This window comes from Eschscholzia californica, unplaced genomic scaffold (genome assembly GCF_041429995.1).
Source record: "Eschscholzia californica isolate CP2 unplaced genomic scaffold, dmEscCali1.0.p SCAF_6, whole genome shotgun sequence".
NCBI lineage: Eukaryota > Viridiplantae > Streptophyta > Magnoliopsida > Ranunculales > Papaveraceae > Eschscholzia > Eschscholzia californica.
Window position 1 is genome coordinate 6,069,778 of NW_028238483.1, and position 21,924 is coordinate 6,091,701.

General features: G+C 38.3%; 1 protein-coding gene across 2 annotated transcripts in view; it reads right to left on the minus strand.

The window, feature by feature from the left end:
• Positions 1–2,809: 2,809 nt before the first annotated feature.
• LOC147530993 (ENHANCED DISEASE RESISTANCE protein (DUF1336)) overlaps positions 2,810–21,924 on the minus strand; it is a 43,708-nt gene continuing 24,593 nt past the window's right edge. For both annotated transcript variants that reach the window (XM_086647000.1, XM_086647001.1), the window contains exons 13-22: positions 17,597–17,767; positions 14,663–14,868; positions 14,484–14,550; positions 8,588–8,763; positions 6,813–6,914; positions 5,905–5,952; positions 5,544–5,687; positions 5,335–5,430; positions 4,114–4,215; positions 2,810–3,298 (exon numbers count right to left, since the gene is read on the minus strand). In XM_086647000.1, the coding sequence (XP_086503126.1) occupies positions 3,206–3,298; positions 4,114–4,215; positions 5,335–5,430; positions 5,544–5,687; positions 5,905–5,952; positions 6,813–6,914; positions 8,588–8,763; positions 14,484–14,550; positions 14,663–14,868; positions 17,597–17,767 (1,205 nt within the window). In that variant the 3' untranslated portion in view covers positions 2,810–3,205. The remainder of the gene's footprint in view (positions 3,299–4,113; positions 4,216–5,334; positions 5,431–5,543; positions 5,688–5,904; positions 5,953–6,812; positions 6,915–8,587; positions 8,764–14,483; positions 14,551–14,662; positions 14,869–17,596; positions 17,768–21,924) is intronic.

The window sequence follows — 21,924 nt, forward strand, 5'->3', positions numbered from 1 at the left end:
TGTGTTGGCTATTGTATCGACTTACTGCAAAAAATTGAATACTTCCAGACATAATGTTCACTAGTCCATAAGTAAGTTCTGTAGTCATTCACTGAGGAAGGTTCAAAGGCAAAAACCACCTTTCTTGATGTAGGAATTTCAATGCAAAATCTCTTAGTTTGTATGCTGGCATAGTCTTTAGAGGGGAAAAACTTAATTCATGTAGGGAATAGTTGACAACAATGAACCGTTGTCTTAGTTGAATTAAATTTAGAAGAGACACATCTCTAAAGATTACGTCTCTCCATATAGTCACCATCATCTCTATAAGGCGATTGGTAAGGGGAGCTGGATTTTGTTGTTGGGGAGCTATTATGGTTGGGGAGCTATAAAGATTAGTAAAGGGAGATAAGACTTTTGGATTATTATTTTGAAGACCTTCTATGTTTAGATTTTAAATGTAAAACTCATAATATGTAGGACACAAGTGTAATATAGTCAAATATCTCAGAAATACCAAAAAAAAAAAAGCTTTATTCTACTTTCACTCGTTCTCTCTTTTGAATTCGACTCTTCCAATCTCCCCTCCAGCAATATCTTCCTTTCATCAAGTACAAATCTCCTACGACTTTTTACCAAGTTATCCTTAATGAAGCATACATCAACCAAAATCTTGTGAGTTTTTCTTCCCCTTCTAATTTCTAGGGTTTTACCGAGTTTTATATCTAGGGTTTTAGTGAGTTTCATATCTAGAGTGTTGGTGGAAATTTGTCATAAAATGATGTTAGTTGCTTATTTTGTTTTTCCCTTCTTATTTATACTTAATATTGTTGTGTTAGTTTGAAAACTGTATCTAGGGTTTTGGTGAGAATTTATCTCAACTTCTATCATGGTGTTTGGTAAACTAAATCTTTTATCAACTACTGGAACCGAATATAGAATACTACAACATGTTATGCACTTAAAAATTTTATGTTTGATTTTGCATAACAAGCGAATTGGTAAACTTTTAGATAACATGAAAGCTTGCGGTGGCGGAGACATGAACAAACTGATAATTAAGTCCGAAATCGTGGAAGAAAATGCAAGACAACCTCGAAAGCATATACCAAGATTCTACTGAAAAGGGAAATCAAGTCTCAAAAGAAGAAGAGGGTGATTCAAGCGATGAGGGCGATTCAAGCGATGAGGATGAAGATTATGAGTAAAATTGACAACAAATAATTTTGGTAAATCTTTTTGTGACTATTTTGTGAAGAGAATTGATACGTTATATCTCTAATGTAATCATACTATATTAACCAAATTTCAGAAATGGGAACAAACTTTACTAACGTGCCTAGTTTTTTCATTTTTTAAGGTTCTGTTACAATGGCGAAAACATAATGCTTGCATCTTTTGTCACCATGTTTTATCGTCATATTTCCCTCAACTAGGGGAATGTGTTAAAGACAACAACATATATAAATGGTTCCCTTATGAAAACTTACTATTTTCACATTTTTTTTGCCTAATTTTCCTCAACTGGGGGGGAATTTGTTGAAGATAAGATCATGTATATGCAGTTCCTTATGTTCACCATATTTCCCTGAACGGGGGGGGGGGGGGGGGGGGGGGGGTTTGACAAACTTTTGTTGAAGAAAATATCATGTATATACGTTACCTAGTTGTTTATTGGTAATGGTTGTTGTGTAACTTGATTGTGGAGAAGAAAAGAGAAGTATTACTGTTCAAATATTAGGGTTTAAAAAACAATATAAAAGAAAATAAAAATTACTATTAAAATTTTTATTTTAAAAAACAATATAAAAGAAAATAAAAATTACTATTAAAATTTTTATATTTTTAAATTGTGTGATTATTTTTTTAATCCTCCATATTTCAGCATTTAATTTAAAAAAAAAAATAGCTCCTAATACCAAAATTGGTATAGGGAGTTGTAGTACAAAAAAATGATTTTGTAATACAGCTCCGACGACAATATCCACTTCCCCTTACCAATCGCCCTCTATGAATACAATCAGTTTTCATTTTAGGCGCGCATGAATTAATAAACTTTTTGATTTTAGAGTTTGTATTAAAAGTCTAAGTAACTGAGAGAGTTCTCGAACTATTCTATTCGAAGTTTCTTGAAGATCAAAGTGCTACGCTTCAAAAAGGTAAGACAGTTTTATCTTGGGAGACGATTCGCATAAACAACCTGGCCTAGCACCACTTACAGGACTAATAACGTCTTAAGGAGAGAGTATACAATCCTCGACCCGATCATAACATTATTAATTATTTTCCTATATAATTTGCCGAGCGAAGTTATCGTCGAATTAGGTGGTCGAACTTACGGATTGGGTTCCAACAGATGATGACTATGTTAAAAATAACCTCTGAACAATAATGGATATAGTGAGAAGATGAAAGAAAAGAGAACGCATTCTATTCATCCCTCCATTTTGGTCCCTCCCCTTGCCCTCTGCGATGTGGCAACCTATCACTAGTATATTTTCTCACCATTCTCTCCCCAATAGCTCCACACTCAAGTGACATGTCGCCACATCGGCGGAAGGCTTGGGGAGGAACCAAAATGGAGGGATGAATAAAATTTCTCATGAAAATAGGATACAACACAATACCTAGATTTTTTAAGATGAGGATAGAGGGAAACCATAAAATGCCGAATATAAAGTAACTTTTTTTTGTTGAACAAGATAAAGTAATTCGATAGATGAAAGAAGAGACAAGAAAAGTTCAATTTGGGCTTCTGAGGGATAGTTTGGTCACACAGATATAATTGATTTCTTACAGAATTCAACAAGAAAGGTAATCAATCCAACAATTAAAAACAGGGGGCAAGTTCAATTATATATTACTACCAGAGCATGTACATCTCTTTCTCAACAAAACTTGCCACAACCAACAACACATTTTAAGATGAAGTCGAAGTCTAAGTACATTATAACATGAAAGTACCTCCTATAATATAATCATAGAACATGACAAGTCAAAAGTCTGGCAGAAGGTACATAGAATATAGAGTTCCTACGGCGGAAGAAAGGATGGAGAATAGATAGAAATGGCTTCATAATCATTTTCTTCGGGACTTGGAAACCATATTAGTCTCCAAGAGGTCTCATCCACTACCAATTTTACACTCCCAAGATCATGCCACAGATGAGAGACTTGGACAAATTTGAAAAAGGTAGATGCCGCGAACAAGTGACCTTGTTCTGTATCAAGTCTCAAAAGGAACAGCAGAGTCAAGTTTGACACGGTTTAGTCGAACTGTTCCAAGAATGTACTCAGGAAGCTCACTCTCTTCTTTCGCCTGCAAAACGTGTAGGTACAAAATCATCATAAAACAATCACCTATTAACATCAATCGGGTGTTTATAAAAATGAAGATGGGAATAGCTACATTTGGCAAAATATTCCTAAAAATTGGACAACTACGACTCCTATATATACTAGGCCAGGCTGCATCATTCATGGTTCATTTTTAATTGTAACATACAGTAAAAGGAGCTGTTATCCAAAAGGAGTATTTCTCGCACTTTTGGTCCACATACAGTGCTGGACTGTAAGTTTTGGCCAAACCCCTTCCAAATATTCATCATAAAACAAATTTTCTTATGAAGCATCTTTAAGTTTATAATGTAATACCTAAACCTAGAAGCCAGACATTTTGTCTTTTATTAAAGGCATTGTGATTGTTGTTCTTTTTGTGGTCTCCCGGATTGAGTCAAAGATGTAGAATAAAAGAAAGTCATACACTCTATAAGTAGGCCTTGGTTCATTTTCTATTAATGTGAGTAGTGTTTAGAGATTAAAAAAAGCTTTTAGTAAAGTTATAGTGAAAACTTAACTTAATAAGAAATTTTTAATTTAGTAAATACGCATTTGCTCTAGTTCGAAAACTAGGGATTATTAATGTGTAAACGTCTGCATTAAGCTTCAACTTGAGTGTTTAAGTGAAATTAGTATCAGGTCGAATGATTTCAATTGCCACTCAGAAAATAATAATTGTTCAACTAATTAAAATTGCAATTGTGCAATATAAGATTGAAAGACCATTCTAGCTAATGTCTAATGACAGAGGAGAGCATTTGGTCAAGTAAATAATAAAGTAACAGAAACAAATACCTCAATAAGAATTGCAAGGTCAACAACAAGGTTTGTGACGTATCCAAGGACTAAGCTGATGATGCTCCTTGCTACAGACGATGAGCCAATATCCACATCAATCTGCACTCGTTCCCTTTAGTTACTTGTACAACAAACGAACTAAGAAACCAAGACAAGATCATGATAAATGGACAGAAAGCTCTTGGTTTCCCATTTAAAGAGAAAAAAAAGTTATAGGGTAGGGGTTAAAATATTTCAAGTCATAGCCTCAAAATCTTCTTAGCTTAAAAGTCAAACGCCTAAACCTCAAAATACACTTTCCAACAATATAAATTTGAATGACAACTGATTCTTCACTAATAAAGTAGCTGATAACGTGGCTAGATGGGTAGACCAATAGGTCAAAAAGTAGCAATTGAGTGGGGAACTCAACAAGCCTATCTTCTCGAGAAAAAAATTACTATCAAGATGAGTGAGAGAGAGAAAAGAGCCTTAGTATTTTCAGAAAAACTAAAAGAAAAAGAATCCCCTTGTTCACCAATTCACTAGGTGCCTCGACTCCTTTAACAACATAGCATGCTAACGTTATGAACCATCTTAAAATTATTTGTTTATCAACCTTTGAAAGTTTACACCAGTTGATATCTATATCCAACACTGCAACCTACAAAAGCACTATGGGGATATACCAATTTATATATTTCCATAAAATAATTTTCATAGTTCAATAATTTTATGTCCTAAATTGAGTGGGATTTTGTTTTACATAAAATACCATAACTTAGAGAAATCCTGGTACAATTATGTACAACTACGCACAAGATGCACACATTAAATCTCATAGTATCGCCACTGAAGTCATTGTGGGTAACACAGGTAAATTAGAAAGGTGTGTGCATGTTCAATAGTCAGCAATACATAGATCTAAGTAATATAATGAGCAGCAGGAACAAGATGAGATTCACAAGAAATGGTTCTAGGTGTATAAGTGGGTAAATTGGGATGTACAGGCATATTCCCGAAGAATGAATTATTATGGGATAAGGATGAGACATGGCTAAAAGAAGTTTGATTTGGAGTTTTAAAGTCACAGGTTTCCAAGTTTTGGATGAAGTTTTAGACTTCATATATGCCACACCATTAGTCATATTTAATGCAAGACATGGACCTTTTTTTCTGCAAGAAATCTATCGTAGGAAACAATAATCTAAATGACACCAGATATATGTTATCATTTACCTCAAGAAAATTATCTTGTCTAAAATATCTACATGCAACTGCTTTGCCTAGTAAGCAGGCCTTTGTCCCAACTGCTCGCTTCACCATCCAATATCCCTGCATATCATTGTCGACTTGTAGGTAATGACAAACACATGACAAGAAAATATACATATATATATAAAGAGAGAGAAACAGAGTTTCATCTCTCTCTCTAACCTAATTTGTACCTCCACAACACTTGGAATCAATTTGAATCTTGCATCACGGAACATGTCACTGCCATCGACAAATCTACCCAATAAAGAATCCTTCTTTGTGGGCCTATCAGCACCATAATACAAAACCATGCTATAATTTGGCTTTGCGGGAACCTAGATAAAATAACAAATAACATTTTCACCTAATCGGTCAGATAATATGACGCAAGAAATAAAGATCGTCCAAAATAGCTATAGTATTTAACCAAATTATAACACAAGTGGAATATCGTTTCTGTCCCCGCAGTTTCTCTTCCTTTTCGGTCGGGCAACAGCCATGATTTTTGGTGTTCTTCAGAAATTTGAGATTTCATAAGGGTGAACTGCATACCTGGAGATTAATGACCAGCACGAAAGGGAGCTTTTTCCCAGTTTCCGACTGAAATCAAAAGAAGAGGTTATGAACTCATGTACCCTCAATTACGTAATTTAATGTTAAAATTGTGAATCTTCAGGCATTTTTACCTAGAATGGATGCTTCCAAGTCAGTTCAGACTTTTTTTAGTTTTTTCCGCGGGTAACCATTGCCACAAAGTGGCTCATGGCAGATACCACGGCAGCATGTTCCTATATTTGGTTTCATTTAAGAGCTAACTATATCTTTGCTCCAATATCTATTCCCTATAAAATTCAAGTTTTGTTATTTCCTCTACCAAATTTTGATCATACATAAGAGGCCGAATCTCTTGGGACATATTTCTCAACTTCACCAGAGTTCTGGAATAGCTATGTGCACTTAAATGAAACAGAATGCTGGATTTTGGAAAAGATGAAGTTTTCAAATACCTAATCATGATTCAGAGACCTAGAGTATGTTGAATTTATTTTCTGCTTCCTAGCCTATAGCCCACAGCCACAGGGCTCAGAAAATTATTTTAATGTTATGACACTGATGCTTTGGGAGGGTCTGTACCAGTAAAATCAGAATACGTACATGTACAGATATCAGTTTCAAAAAATAAATTGGGTAATTCTAACTACCTACAGGTCTGTACTTCGAGATTATAGCTAGACACGACTTTTACCCAACTACTTGGGTTGATCTTTTGAATGGGTAGATCTATGAGGTTCTAGGAATGACAAACACCCAAATTTCACTAATTAATTTGACTCCAGGAATGTTGGAACATGAATAAATGGATAACAGGGATCTGTATAGGTAGCAGAAGTCGCAAAAAAAGTCTGCCAAATAAGAGCAAAATGGTCTATATATGATATAGTGGACATGTATTATTTTACCTGAACTAGAGATTTAGGATGCAATGCAACTCTATCCATGTTAGCATCTGACTTGAACCAATCAACTGCTAAGAGCTTCAAAAGGGGATCTCCTCCCATTATCTGAAAGTACAAAAGTTTGACACTTTTATTTTACTCTTAACTCAATAACTCCAAACTGAAAAGTGAATTTTACATGTTGTGATTAGGCCTTGTATTAAGAAAAAGTAAATTTCCATATTGGTTTCCTAATTAATATAGGAACATAAATCTTGGAAACAGTTTTAATCATTACAATTCATTCAAGAAAAATAGAAATAGCAACATAAATCCGGATCCAAAAGGAATAGAATTCCTAAGCAAGTAGTGCTAAATATTAGTAATGTAATACTCTGTATGGAGGGATGTGAGAATTGAGGGGGTACAGTACTACAGTTTCCCATTGGAAATTTTATGTGAATTTCCTCTTATATAGCTCAAGCCCAAATACTGGTCACGAGGAAAATGTAATAAAAAGGTTCAAAACTTCTTTCTGATGACAATGTCAAAATTTCTAGCTGCTAACTCGTCTTAATCATGATCACTTGCAAGTTCAGTTTAGGCGTATGCCTAGAGGCGTGCCTCAAGGCGATTCAGTTGTTTCAAGGCAATAAGTCGATTTTCCTCAGATTCTCAGAGCATAGGCAACGTGTGCCCAATTAAATAATGAAAGATTTCAGCCTTCACCAAAATGAGGGAGGAGCTTCAAGTAATAAACATCACTCTATGAGCTACCCAGCTACTTCGCACCTCTAGCCTATCAGCTGCTTCCCAAAACCCCCAAACGCTCGACTAAACCACCATTATCTCAATTGGTTAATCAACCCCCTCACCAGCCCAACCCACTACAACCATTAAACTCGCCCAGCACCCCCAACAACCACTTTCGTACCCCCAACAATCATTCTTTATTATCGGATAGCATAACACACTATCACCACCACTCAGCTATCCCACACCACTCGACAAAATCCACCAATGATAACTCTAGCCACAACCACATCAAAGCCATTGACCTCTAAGCCACCACCACACCTTACGTTCGATCACACCATACACAATACATGCAACCCCGGGCACACATAATGCCAACCCTCCAAATCTTATGAACTTTTAACCAAATATTCCCAAACCACTCAGCCTTACTGACCACAAGACCACCCAAACGACTACTTATGGAAACCATACACACCACTTTCTCTACCCCACCTTATTCCCAACTCAATCATTGCCCAGTCCTTCCTTCCTTCCCTTTACAACACAAGAGCCTTCATCATCATATTACCCACAAAACTTTACTGTTCATCCACCTCTCCAGGACCCATCTAAGGAAATGCCATCTCATCCACCTTAATTTACCATGTCCGGGTGGGTACCTACTAATCATTTTCAACGTGATACGAGATTTGAGCAAGCCTACCAAAGACGAAACACAGGAGAAACACAGCATAAATCAATAAATCAAGAGCAAACTCCTACATACCCAAACTTTGGTGCCATTTCAAAGCATAAGACATCTTATTTTTAAGGAATTGCAAAGTCCTAGAAGGAAAGTGCTACTAAAATATCTTGGTCGCTAATAATTAGTTTTGTATCCGGGGAACTTTATGGAGACCCAGTCTCTTATGGAGTCGTAGGCTACATTATTACCATATACTTGTTTGGAAGTATAAGTAACCAAATATGAAAAGAAAAGGAGGCATAAAGCAAAGGATTAAACAAACTAACTTTGTCACCATGTTTAGAAACATATATACCTTCGATGAATCCTTAAGATAAGTCTTTCCTCTTATCATGAACCCCTCTCCCCCAGGAGACGTCCAACAATTAGTATCAGTGTCATCTTTCCCTTCTCGCATAGTCCCATGAACCTGACTTTCACTAACATTGATAGGAGAACTATTGGCATCAAGTTCATTATCTGCATTTGGAGCTGCATCCAGAAAAACATTGGGTTGGATAGTTTCCTATGGCAATAAATGCTTACCACTTCAATGTACTTCTAGCCTTTACATAAATTATATGGTGTTCATTTGAACATGTCCTAAAAATATTTTGCAATATATTAATCAAAAGCTACATTACTTAAAAAACAAAAGAAAATATTAAAATTTAGTTGCTGTTTCAGACTTATTAACCCTTATTTGTAACCTAAATATCTAAGACAACCGTATATTCATCCCTTTGAGTTAGTATTGATCCTGTGATTTGTGATTATTGTTTAGTAAGAACATTATTGTAGGAGTGTAATTCGTGTTGGATCGCATATGTTCTTTGGCGATACTCTAAATATTTATGTGAGTTTAGCACTGTTTTAATTTTGGTTGTTTATGTTAATATGTTACTTGATCCCGGATATGCATGGTGTAGCCATTTAAGCTGTATCACTTTCGGCATCAGAGCAAGGTGAGTTTAGGGTTCATGACTTAAATTTAGCATATAGGCATTGTTTAACTTCTTTGCGTAAGTGTACTACAAGTTTGTTTTTGCTTTCTTTCATATTCAAAAAAGGAAAAGTTTGCATCTGCACTCGTAGTGGTAGAATTCACGGTCAATAATTTCAGTCGTGTGTTATTCCTTCTCTTCCTTCCCCTAATATGGATGAGACTCATTCCTTGTGCCAACACTTCATATGCTGTTAATATTGTTAAACTATCTTTTCATCTCCATGGTGTAGTGTTTAGAGATGTCAGGTTCATAAGTTATTTCTTGAAAACACTTCGGCACATGATGGATACTAGACTACAGTTTTCATCTACATACGGATTACAAACTTATGGTTAATTTGAAGTTATCAATCTAAGTCTAGGAAACTTGTTGTTGTGTCTTGTAAGTAAACATACTAGGAGTAGGGAATCCATACTGCATTTGCCTAAAAATGCACCAGATTCACGAATAGCATTTTGAGATCAGGAACCGCATTACCATGGTCCATGAATAACGGAAAATATAAAGCAGTTGTTGATTTACATCTTAAGTGTGAGCAGTTTTCAGTGGGATAGTAATATAAACACAATTATAATGATTATCTTTTACTTCTTTCACCATATCTTTTGCCTTTTAAAGTTCCAACAACTTCACCTAGGGACCCTTTTGCTAATGGAAACCTTGCTTCTCATCTACTCTAAATATGTTACCTAATACACAAACGCTTCACAACCTTTACCACTTTCACCTTTCAGCCCTTCGAGCGGAATCTGAGTAGAACTTACAGGATATCTTGGACGCAGATGTTGTTGCTACCAGATATGAAGGATACCAAAATTATCTTATCAAGTGGAAGCTCCAACTTACTTCAAATTGAACATGAATAACAAAAACAGACCAGGAGAAAGTCAATTCGAACTTGCTGGAGCTATAGTGCAAGTTTATTTTTTCCCGAGGCAAGATTTTCCCGGACACAGGAAATGATGCAGACAACTTTTGGACCACTTACTAATTGGTCCCAGTCAAAGCAGTGAAACAAGTTTGCAAATAAAATTCTATTTAGGGCTAGAATAAACCACATTTCATTTTCTTTTCTCCTTTTGCATTTTAGTTTATATAATAGGAAGAAAATAAACCAACTACCACAAGAACACCTAAACTAACAAAGTGACTACCCACTATTACTAATTAACTACCCGCTCGTGAAGAAAATGAGTAGGTTTCCTGATGCTAACTCATAATGGTTATGGGAAAGCATGCATAATGATCGTGGTGAGTTCATTTGGGCTCACAAGGTTGGCGAAGGAAACAATAGAGGTAAATCAGTGTGTTTTTCAGCGGGCAACTTTCTTCATGGCTGGAAAGAGATGATAGGACACTTAAAGGCTTTTGGCAACTTCAAGACACCTGGAGTCATACCGCCAGAGAAGAGTGCTGGAGTGGCGGGCATGGAAAACCAATGGAAAGAAAGTCATTCCCAAAGATCTCCTATACTCCCAAGAAAACGATTCCCGATGCATGGAAAGAAAATCATAAAGATAAACCTTGGATCACTCAACCGGCGGGCCAACAACCACAAATAAGAGTAAAAGATTCCTTTCTAATCAACCCAGGAGCAGACTCTAAGAGATATGGGTATACCCATCATCTTAAACCTCTATATAATGGAATATCAAACAACACTGCAGAAGCATCTTCTTCCTCTGTCTCAAAAATGGCAGTCTCAAACCACGGAGAGATAAACTGGAATCAAACAGTGATGCTAGAACTGCACCCTCCCATCGATGACTGGACGGGGTTCGCAACACGGTGGATAATATCCTAAGCTCTCCCAAATTTGATATCTTACCTTTTTGAAGAGGGTTCGCCATCTTGAGAACTAAGGAGAATACAAATATACTGTGGGACATTGAATCTATTCTTCTCCCCAACTACAATACTACCTTGTTCTTTCGGAAGTGGAATCCCTCATGCAAGGCCACTTCTCAGGATCCAAACATAATCTCTATTAAGATTTATGGTATTCCTTTCCACCTCTGGAATGTCAAAATCCTAGCAGCTTTGCTAGAGGAAGCAGGGGAGTTGATAGAGATAGACGAAGAAACAAGTAGCTTCAATAACCTCTGGTATGCTAAGGTGAAAGTCCAACGCAAACCAGCGGGTTTTATGCCGGAAAAGCAAATCCTGATGGTGCTTGGAAAAACCTACCATGTCTCCTCGATGACGAAAGTGGGTTCAGACAAAAGGAACTATATTTGGCAACTAGAAAACCCACTAGAGAAAGTAGGTGCAAACATGCCGACGGATACTTTCCCGGCGTTGAAAAAGCTCTCTGATATGACGTTCACGGAAGCCACAACAACCGTACCACCTGCCAGCGCCAACATTGACCCTAGCTCGCCACCTGTTCTCTTCCTAAATTAGGGCAAGAATTCTATCCTTATGCCTCCAGCAAACCCTAGCTCGCCACCTGTCCTTAGTAAACTTTCCAGCTTGTCAGCTTGGTCTGGAATCTCTGCTGGGCCATCTGCTGCCTTATCAGTCAACACCGGTTGGGCTTGAACTGCGACTGGGCCCTCCAGTCCTTTGCCTTGGGTATGAGTAATAAGATTTCCACTAGGGACACCCTCCTGGGTCAAGTTTCCAGCCCACTTCTTTTTTGGGCCATAAACCTTCTTTACCACCCTTCTTCACTTAAAAAACTTGTTTTGACTTGGCTCACTTACACTTGTCTTCCGTCGGGTCCTTCAATGTATTCATGATATCACCACGTGATGGCACGTCTTGGCCTTTCTCTGATGCCACGACATCTGTTGTCAACTCTCCTCAGCCACCGTCTACCTTCTCTGATGATGCACCTCCAGCTGTCACCTCTCCGCTGCCGACATCTGTTGTCCACCTGTTTATCCTTGTTGCTCTCAGATCTTTCACGAATACGAATACCCCTTGTAGCTCTGCTCATTTCTGCTGACGACCAAGTATGAATGTTACCCTTAGTCGACCATTGACCTATACCAGCAACGCCATCCCTGGTAGGTTGTACTAACTCTGAGCTTTCCTTATAGTGTCAGATAGGTTTTTCAACAACGGGAAAGTATCGGCCGGCAACTTTGCATCTACTTTCTCCGGCGGATTCTCCAGTTGTCAAATATAGTGTCTTTTGTCAGAAACGACCTCCGTCTCCGATGAAACATGAAAAGTTTCGCCATACATGACTAGAATATGCTTTTCCGGCATGAATCATGTTGGCTTGCATTGAACTTTCACCTTAGCATACCAAAGATTGTTGAAATTTCTAGTTTCGTCATCAATCTCTAGCAAGTCGCCTGCTTCCTCTACAAGGGTTAATAAGATTTTCACTTTCCAAAGGTGAAAGGGGATTCTGAACAACTTAACACATGATGTTCGGATTTTGAGAGATAGCATTGCATGCGGGAGTCCACCTCCGGAAGAACAGAGTAGTGTTGTAGTTGAGAAGAAGCATGGACTCTATGTCCCACATATATGGTGTTCGGATCTTGTATAAGCTTATTGGTTATACTAAGTTCGACTTGATTGAAGTTGTCTTGTAGTCCCCCAAATGAAGCCTCCAAATTTTCAATCCTCTCTTTATTAGTAGCCATATGAACAATGCTCTGATACCAATGATCGGTCCCAATCAAAGTAGTTAAACAAGGTTATACTACCCAGTACCCACATCAATTAACTATCCACTCTAAATTAACTACCCTCAGAATCTGTATACTAAGGCTTGGTAATCCACCAATTATTTACAACCCACATCTTTTTTCAGCTCATCACTTACTGATTAGATCAGGGAGTTATTTGCAGATATATTTGTTGTTGTTTTACGGCTAGTTACTTGTTTTCATGTCTGAGACAGTGAGAGTCATGTGTAAACGGGGTAATAGTTATGTGTGGTTATGTTGTGTATATATAATATACATATATACACACACACACACACACACACACACACACACACACATATATATATATATATATAGTGGAAGCTTGAGAGTTTTGAAGCGATTTCTTAATTTAGATGTGAAGCCACTTGGAGTGATCCCGAGAAGCGGTTTTCTGTGTGAAGCCAGTATTATTATGATGTATTTAGATGCTTATTCTAATTGATGAAGATGATTGTTGGTGTCAAAGTTATTTCTAACTTTTCTCTCTATGTGTCAAGTAACTAAACCCTAAACAAAAGTTTTCCATTGTCCTTTTTTTTCCATTTAATTCCAGATATCCTATCCATCTTAATCTTATATTGACTTATCTTCCCTACTTTAGTAGCTGAATCGGACTTTTTCTTAACCTTTATTTGGAACCTAAATATCTAAGACAACCCTATATTGCCATTGAGATATCATCTCCTTATGGGATAGTATGTACGGGTTTTGCACTGCTTTGATATTAGTTGTTTATGTTAATGTGTTGATGATCTCGGGTATGCATGACATGGCCATTTACGCGGTTCTAATAAACTACATTCTGTTATATCTTTCTCCAAAAGTATAGTTTCATTTTCTTCTTACGTAAGAATTGGTGTACGGCTTGAGCATTGATGTGTGCACCTAAAGACAGCACATCGCTTTCTCGAAGCAAACTGCTTGAGGCAGAAAACATTTTTTTACATTGAATTGCTATTTTATCTGAAGTAGTAAAGGATGAAGCCTAGATTACAATTAGAACCAAAATTAGGAAGCTGTAGATTTAGGACTTAGAAGTTACCCTATCCCTATGAAATGAGTGTTTTGTTCTCTTATATGCATCATTTAATTACGCAGTCCGGCTTAATTATTTTAATTGCTTTTAGTTGATTGTCCGTATTAGTTAATGAGCTTCTATAGAGTCTACATATTCTACTTCATTTTAATACCAGTATTTTTCTTTGTCTTGCATTTCAGATGTTTTTCTCTCTTCAAACTCAAGGGGTTCTTCTAAACTTCTAATAAGTTGTCTCTAAGCTATCTACTACGTACTAAGGACTGACGACGAAACTAATATGATTGTCGTTGTGAAGCAATGCCCTTAAAGTAGTTGTGAAATTTGGACAAATGAAAAACAAAAATGAAGAATTTTGATCACAGGAAGCAAAACAATAGGAAGAACCAGTAACATAGTGACCACGGCAAGAAAGATGTTACGTAACAACTAACATTTTTTATCAATTCATAGATAGGACATTGGGTTATTAACATGCTAATTAGACGGAAGGATCACCTGAACTTCGCTTCAAAGCCAATCTTGCAATTGCCCATGAAACATTCTTTAGCTTAATATGTCCCTCCTAATGAAAAGAAAATAACACGACCACATTATAAACAATGGCCTAAACATTTTTGCACAAAAATTTTAACTTTGCACACAATAAGTGGCATAAAAAGTGTTAGTACCACAACCTTCTTATCGACCTCTACATCGCTATCAGTATCCGCATCGTCGTCAGATGAATCATCATCAGCAATAGCATCATAAAACTCATCGCTAAAATCTGGAACTTCAAATTCTCCATTAGCGCTAAAATATTGAGATGTTTCTGAACGGACAATGGTTGTGGAAGATGTAGATGTGATAGCTGGATTTGCTTCGAAGTACTCTCTAAGTCCTGAGCAATGGAATGAACCACCACAAACAAGCTAATATTAAAAAAAACAATTAAGAAAGGCATATTAGCTTCAGTAATTCACGAAAGGTACAATAGGATGCCTAGAATTAGTTGTTTACCCACGGTTAAACAAACATGTCAAAATGGTGCAAGAATTGCTTATGTACAAAAATGTATATTTCCCCAACAAAAAAAGCTCAAGTAAGCAACTCCAACAACAGGTGTTTCAAGACATCATTGCAACGAAATAACAATTGTTTCCTCATTACGGTTCTCCACCTGCTTTATCGTTGGTCTGTCTGTTACTTTACATGTGTCATTTGAAAAGATCGATCATAATTAGAACCGATATTTTTCGCTAAATAACCGATGGATTCTAATAACCGATGGATTCTAACAAAAATAATGGTAATCTTTTACTGTAAGCAATTTAAATATAAACTTCTTGTTTTTATCATTTTCCGATTAACTATATTCAACAATTGGAAATTTCAGCCTAAAAGCCAATTTCCTATTGCTTGCTTAAAAACACATGTAGATATTTTTTTTTAGCCTTCAGCAAATTATGCAAGCCCGTGCAAACTTGTGTGTGAATCCCACTTAATACGTAACTTAGGAAACTGCGTGCAAACCTTACATAAGGAGTTGAAGTGTAAAAAATTGATGAATCTTTTGATGATTTGATCGGCGGATAGTTTCAACTAATTCATATCACTTAACTATTTACTTTAAATGATTCACTTATTATTCATTTCCTGAAATATAAGACGTAATAACCACATATCAATAGTATACAATTACTATGAGCCCACGCTGTTGACAGCAATTTCAGATAAATGCTTCTTAATTGAATAACTTTGAGATGAATCCTATAATTGCTCAATCAGCACCTAAAGATCTAAGATTTTGATCAAGATCTCTGCCGCTCATGTGCAAAATAGTTAGATTAAGGGTCAAATGGCATCTGATATCTGATTATCAAATAAAATACAAATCCAAATAGTTTGGATAAGGATGTATTTCAAAAGTCAAAAACTTGTGGATAATCCAGTCCAACAACGTTCTATTGACAAGCCTAATCAAACACCTAAACCAGCATTATACTAGGTAATTTGTCACATTCAATAAGACAGCACGACAACGTGAATACCCGAATATGTTATTAAAGGAGCACCTAGGCGCTCAACGCGCTAGGTTTTGAAGGGGGTCGCCTCCTTTGGAGGCGAGTTCCCCTGGTTTTTTTTAAAGTTTGAATTAATATTTAAAGGGAAAAGAAACTATACAAGGGGTAGGGGGGCTTGTGGAATCCTCACGAAACCCACGCCTCCCAATTACACACTATATCAACATAAGACGAATGGCTAAACTTTGGTATACACTGCGCCCATACGAAAATAAGCGCTTTTACATCATCCACATCTAGACTAGTGTTACCATTAGCATCCTAGAAAATCCTGTCCTTCCATATGCTCCAGACTATCGCCACTGGGACCATATTCCAGATTTCCTTTCTTGCCTTAGGCTTTGGGATAGATTCTTATTGCTCAAAAAGATGGGGCACCGAGGAGGGCATACACCACCGAATCTTCATAGTAGATACGAAGTATGACCAAATACCGTGAGTGATCTTGCAATGGATGAAAATGTGATCTCTTGATTCCTCCTCTTCTTTGCAGAGGACACATCGATTTATAATCTGAAATCCTCTCCGTTTCAAAGCGTCCACCGTCGGGATCCTGTCAATGAAGGTGGCCCAAAGCATAAATCCAACTCTTGGAGGGGCTGACGACCTCCTTAGCACTTTGACTAGTGTTGGAGTTATGATTTGGTCCCCTGGTTTCCCCAGCTAGCGACATGGCTCGCCTAGGCGAGCGCCTTCGCTCGCCTCGGGGAACCCTAAAGGGATGAAAAGAGACGAGGTGGTGCCTGCCGAAAAATTGAGAAATTATGGTCCGGCCTCAAACAAAAGATAAAAATGTCCCTTCCCTTTTCCCGTAGAGAGAGAGAGAGATTCTTCTTCAACGACCATCTTCTACTTCTCTAAGGATCTAAGCTCCCAAATCAGTTCTCCAACTTCAAAGGTGATAGTTGTTTTTCGGTTTCTTCATCTTCTACTTCTTCTCTTATAATTGTTGCTGCACTCTGTTTTTTCTTCTTCTTCAACGGTCCTCTGTTTCTTCTTATTCTTTTCTTTTTCTGTTTTTTCTTCTTTCACAGTCCATGTTCAACTGAAGAGTTAAGTCGAACTGAACACTCAAACTACACCGCACAGCTCACTCTCACAGCTCTAGTCTCTGTGTTTTCTTCTTGCTATTACTCCTTAAAAGTGCATTCCTTCTTTAAGTTAATTGGTACTTGTACAATTAAGGATACATTCTATTTATTATAGTACAAAGGAATAGGCAGCTTATGCCTTTTTGTGAGCCACTCGCCTAGGCACCAAGCATCTTGCCTCGCTTCGCCTCACACCTAATACAAAATAGATACTCGGAGTCTCGGATAGACTCCGTATGACTTAATCAAGCATAAATATTGATGAATTTTTTAGTGTATACTCGGATAGACTCCGTATGACTTAATCAAGCATAAATATTGATGAATTTTTTAGTGTATACTATTATCCATGTACAAATAAGTGAGGCCAAGAGCAAAATCATATTCAGGATGACCTAACATAGACATTAAAATTCAGATAAGCGATTAAAATAAAACAATTAACGTAGCTAACCTGCCACTTGGCACAACAAGGCATAAGGAATGGTCTTCTCAAACGTCGAGTACTGATCTTTCTTCCATCTACGCCACCCACTAGAGCTTATCTCCAACATTAGAGTCACAAGACATCTTGCAGGAGTTGAAGCTGATTCTTGGTTTAAAGACTTGATCTCCCAAGTGGAAGCTACAACATAAACCAAGCAAGGAAAATTATATTACAACTTCTACAAAAGACCTCTTGCACACAAGTCTTCATAGCCTTAAAAGTGTATGGAAATTAAAATCTAATTTGATCGCAAAATGTCAGTATATATTAATTGCAGCAAGTTGTTTAAAAGAACATATGAAGTCACATTCATCATTTCATCCCTTTACTTGTGAATCTTCGTTACCAGAACAACGGAAATAATTAATATGTCAAAAGTTCAAAACACAAAAAAGAGATTAAATAATTCTAACTTGTGAAGACAGAACTACCAACTCGAGAAGCACTGAATAGAAGTTCCGCTGTCTGCAAAGCGTATATCCCCTCTAGTTACCTATTTCATTCAGTCGGAATACCCCTTCATTGATTAGTGTTCTTTAGATTGTTAATCTGCCGTCTGACTCTGTTCCGCCGCTGAGGAAGGTGTCAGATACTCTGTACGAGGAGTCCACTCCAACTAAATCAGGTAAGAGAAGACCAACAGAACAAACTGCTCCAACTTCTAAACATGAGATGTTTGGGAAAGCCAAAGTGTGGAGGAAATCAGTAAGCATTAATGAACCTGTAGCAGAGCGTACGAAAGGGATTGACCTATTGATAGCTGCTACTAAGGAGATTATGGAGAGGAAAGGTACAAAGGGTAAGGAGAAAGTGATAGAAGGTATTTTGACTTTGGGTAGTGAGGAGAAGGAGAAAGCTGGCACTGACTTGATAGAGGAAGGTATAACGAACACAACTATCAGGGTTGACAAGCAGGTGGCTTCCAAGAAGGAGATCATGGCAGCTGTCAAAGATTTGGTGACCAAATCCTCTAAGTGGTCCAAGTCAAAGTTAGTCTTTAGCAGGAAAAGGAAGCCGGTCAAAGTGGTCTATGGGCCTAAGGGGGGCAGAAACCCAGTAACGGGTGGAGGGGTACCCTCAAATCCAAGTAAGTTCTCGGAGGTTGCTTCGGTTAAGGGCAACCCTATGAGTGGGCCGGAGGTGGAGATAAGTGGGTCAGCTACAGGCACCCCCTCAGGACCAAGCTTGGTGGAGAACTTAAAATCCACAGGTGAAGCCCTAGGATTCTCGGGCTTATCAGACGTAAACAAATTGACTGCTCTGATCGTTAGCGAGAAGATTGAACTAGGGCAAGATGCTAGCGATGATAGTGGGATGGGGGAGCCTCTCATCATCCCTCCTCTGGCCGTTGAAATCCCTGGTAATCTTGACGAGGTTATGGAGGAAAATCAGGTAGGTGGTTCTAGAACCAATCTCAAAAAGAAGAGGATCCCCAGGGAAGTGAAGGCCCTTGAGTGGAATTTGTCGGTTCCTATGAAGAAGAAAAGGTCGGGTTCAGCTGCTAAGGCACCAAGGGATGAAGACTTCTCATGTCCCTGAACCTTCTTAGCTGGAACGTTAGGGGGCTAGGGAGCCCAGCTAAGCACTGTGCGGTTAGGCTTTTGATTAAAGAAGTTAAAGCGTCTTTTGTTTGTATTCAGGAAACGAAGCTTGTTAGTTTGTATCCTCTTTTGATTAGATCTCTTTGGGGTCTGGGGAACCATGGATGGGCTGCTTTACCTTCCGTTGGTGCGTCAGGTGGTATTTTGTGTATGTGGAACTCTGATGATATAGCAGTAGTGGATCAAGTTGTTGGTTGTTTTTCTGTTAATCTTGTTCTAAGGAATATTAAAAGTGGTTTCCTGTGGGTCTTTTCGGGTGTCTATGGTCCTTGTATCAAAGAAAATAGACACTTGTTTTGGGAGGAACTTAATCTTATTGCCGGTAAGTGGGATCTCCCATGGTGTATTGGGGGAGACTTTAACGTGGTCAGATTTATGCACGAGAAAAGTAATGGTACAAAAATTACGAAAAGTATGAGCGCTTTCGAAGACTGGATCTCCAACCATGGTCTAATAGACTTGCCTAAACAAGGAGCCAAATTCACTTGGTCCAATAACCAATCTGACCCTATTATGTGTTTATTATTAGATAGATTCCTGATGAACTCCGAGTGGGAAGATCAATTCCCTTTGGTAGAACAAGTGATTTTACCAAAGTCTGTGTCGGACCATGCGCCGGTGCTACTGAAACATGAAAGTCTCAAGTCATCTCCTCCTCCATTCAGATTGGAGGAAGTATGGATGAAGGAACCGGAGTTTATGGATCTGGTCCGAGAGTGGTGGGAGGAATCTGGGAACCAGGGTGGGGCTAGACTGGCTATGTGGGATAAAATCCATTTCATTAAAGAGAAGCTGAAGGTATGGACGAAGGTTAAACATGGGAAGTTCATCGTTGAGTTGAAAAGCGTTCGGGATAAGATCGATTCATGGGACAAAGAGGAAGAGGTAAATGTCCTATCTAATGCTGACTTCGAAGCTCGTAGGTGCAGCAGAATTGAACTAAATAAGTTGCTCAACATGGAAGAGATTAGTCTGCGCCAGAAGTCTCGGGTGCAGTGGCTTAAGGCAGGTGATCGTAACTCGAGCTATTTCCATAAGATCATGAAATGCAGGGCAAGGGCTAATCATATTGGTGCTCTAAAGCACAAAGGTAATCAGATTTCGGAGGAGAAGGACATTAAAGCTGCAGCAACAGAGCATTTTAGTGAGCTATATACTGAAAGCTGCTTTTGGAGACCATCCATTGACAACATGGCACTGCCAAAGATCGACCCTATTGATAATATTATGTTGGAAGCCGATATCACAGAGGAAGAGGTGAAGGAGACGTTAAAGACTCTCGCTGGGGATAAAGCCCCAGGTCCTGATGGCTTACCCATTTGTTTTTTTATTAAGTGTTGGGACATAATCAGGGTGGAATTCATGGAGACTGTCCAGGAGTTCGTCAACACAGCTAGATTGGATTGGAAGTTAAACCACACTTTTGTGGTTCTTATTCCTAAAAAAGAGAATGCTCTGAGTTTATCCGAGTTCAGGCCTATCAGTCTTGTAGGTGGAGTGTATAAGATCATTGCTAAGGTTTTAGCCTCTAGATTGAAGAAAGTTCTGGATAAGTTGATTTCCCCTTTCCAGGGTGCATTCGTAGAGGGTAGACAGATCCTTGATGGGGTGCTAATTGCTAATGAGTTAATCGATTCTAGAAGGAAGTCAGGGACCCAAGGAATGGTTGTTAAGGTAGATATAGAGAAAGCTTATGATAGGGTGGCATGGGATTACCTATACCAAATCATGGAAAAGATGGGCTTTGGGTATAAATGGAGGTCCTGGATATATTCTTGCATTAGTTCGGCCTCTTTCGCTGTGATGGTGAATGGATCCCCAACTAAACCGTTTCAGAGCTCAAGAGGGATTAGACAGGGAGACCCGTTATCTCCTCTCTTATTCCTTCTTGTTGCTGAATCCTTCAGCTACTGCCTTAGGGTGGCAGAAGAAAAGCAGTGGATTAATGACTTCAAGGTCAAAGCAGATGGTTTGGCAGTGAACCATCTTCAGTTTGCTGATGACACCCTTTTCTTCCTTGATGATTCAGCTCAGCAGCTGGCCAAACTTAAAGAGATCCTAATATTATTCGAGTTGGCTTCTGGGTTGAAAGTTAACTATTCCAAATCCATGATATATCCAGCAGTAGTGGGTTTGAATCTCTCGGCCAACACTGATGTGTTGGGGTGCCCAGTGGCTCAGCTACCCAGTGAGTACTTGGGTCTCCCATTGGGACAATCCTACAAAAGTAAGGCATTATGGGATCCGGTGGTGGAGAGAGTAAACAAGAGATTGTCTACCTGGAAGGCTAAAACTTTATCTAGGGGTGGTAAGGTTACCCTAATCAAATCAGTAGTCTCAGCTCTTCCTTTGTATTTCCTCTCACTATTCAGCATCCCTGGATCGGTACTTAAAATCATTGACAAAAAGATGTGTGACTTTTTATGGCATGACAAAGAAGGAACCAATCGTATGCACTGGGTGGCCTGGAAACTCATTTGCAGGGATTTGGAGATGGGGGGTCTGGGTATTAAAAGTCTCAAAGAAATGAATAGAGCTCTCCTATCTAAATGGCTCTGGAGAATGGCTAAAGAAGATAAAGCTTTATGGAGGACCCTTATTGCTGAAAAGTATGGGGTTCGGCAAGGTGGCTGGAGTCATAGCCCCATTAAATCTGCTTATGGATGCGGGGTATGGAAGGGTATAGCAGGCAAT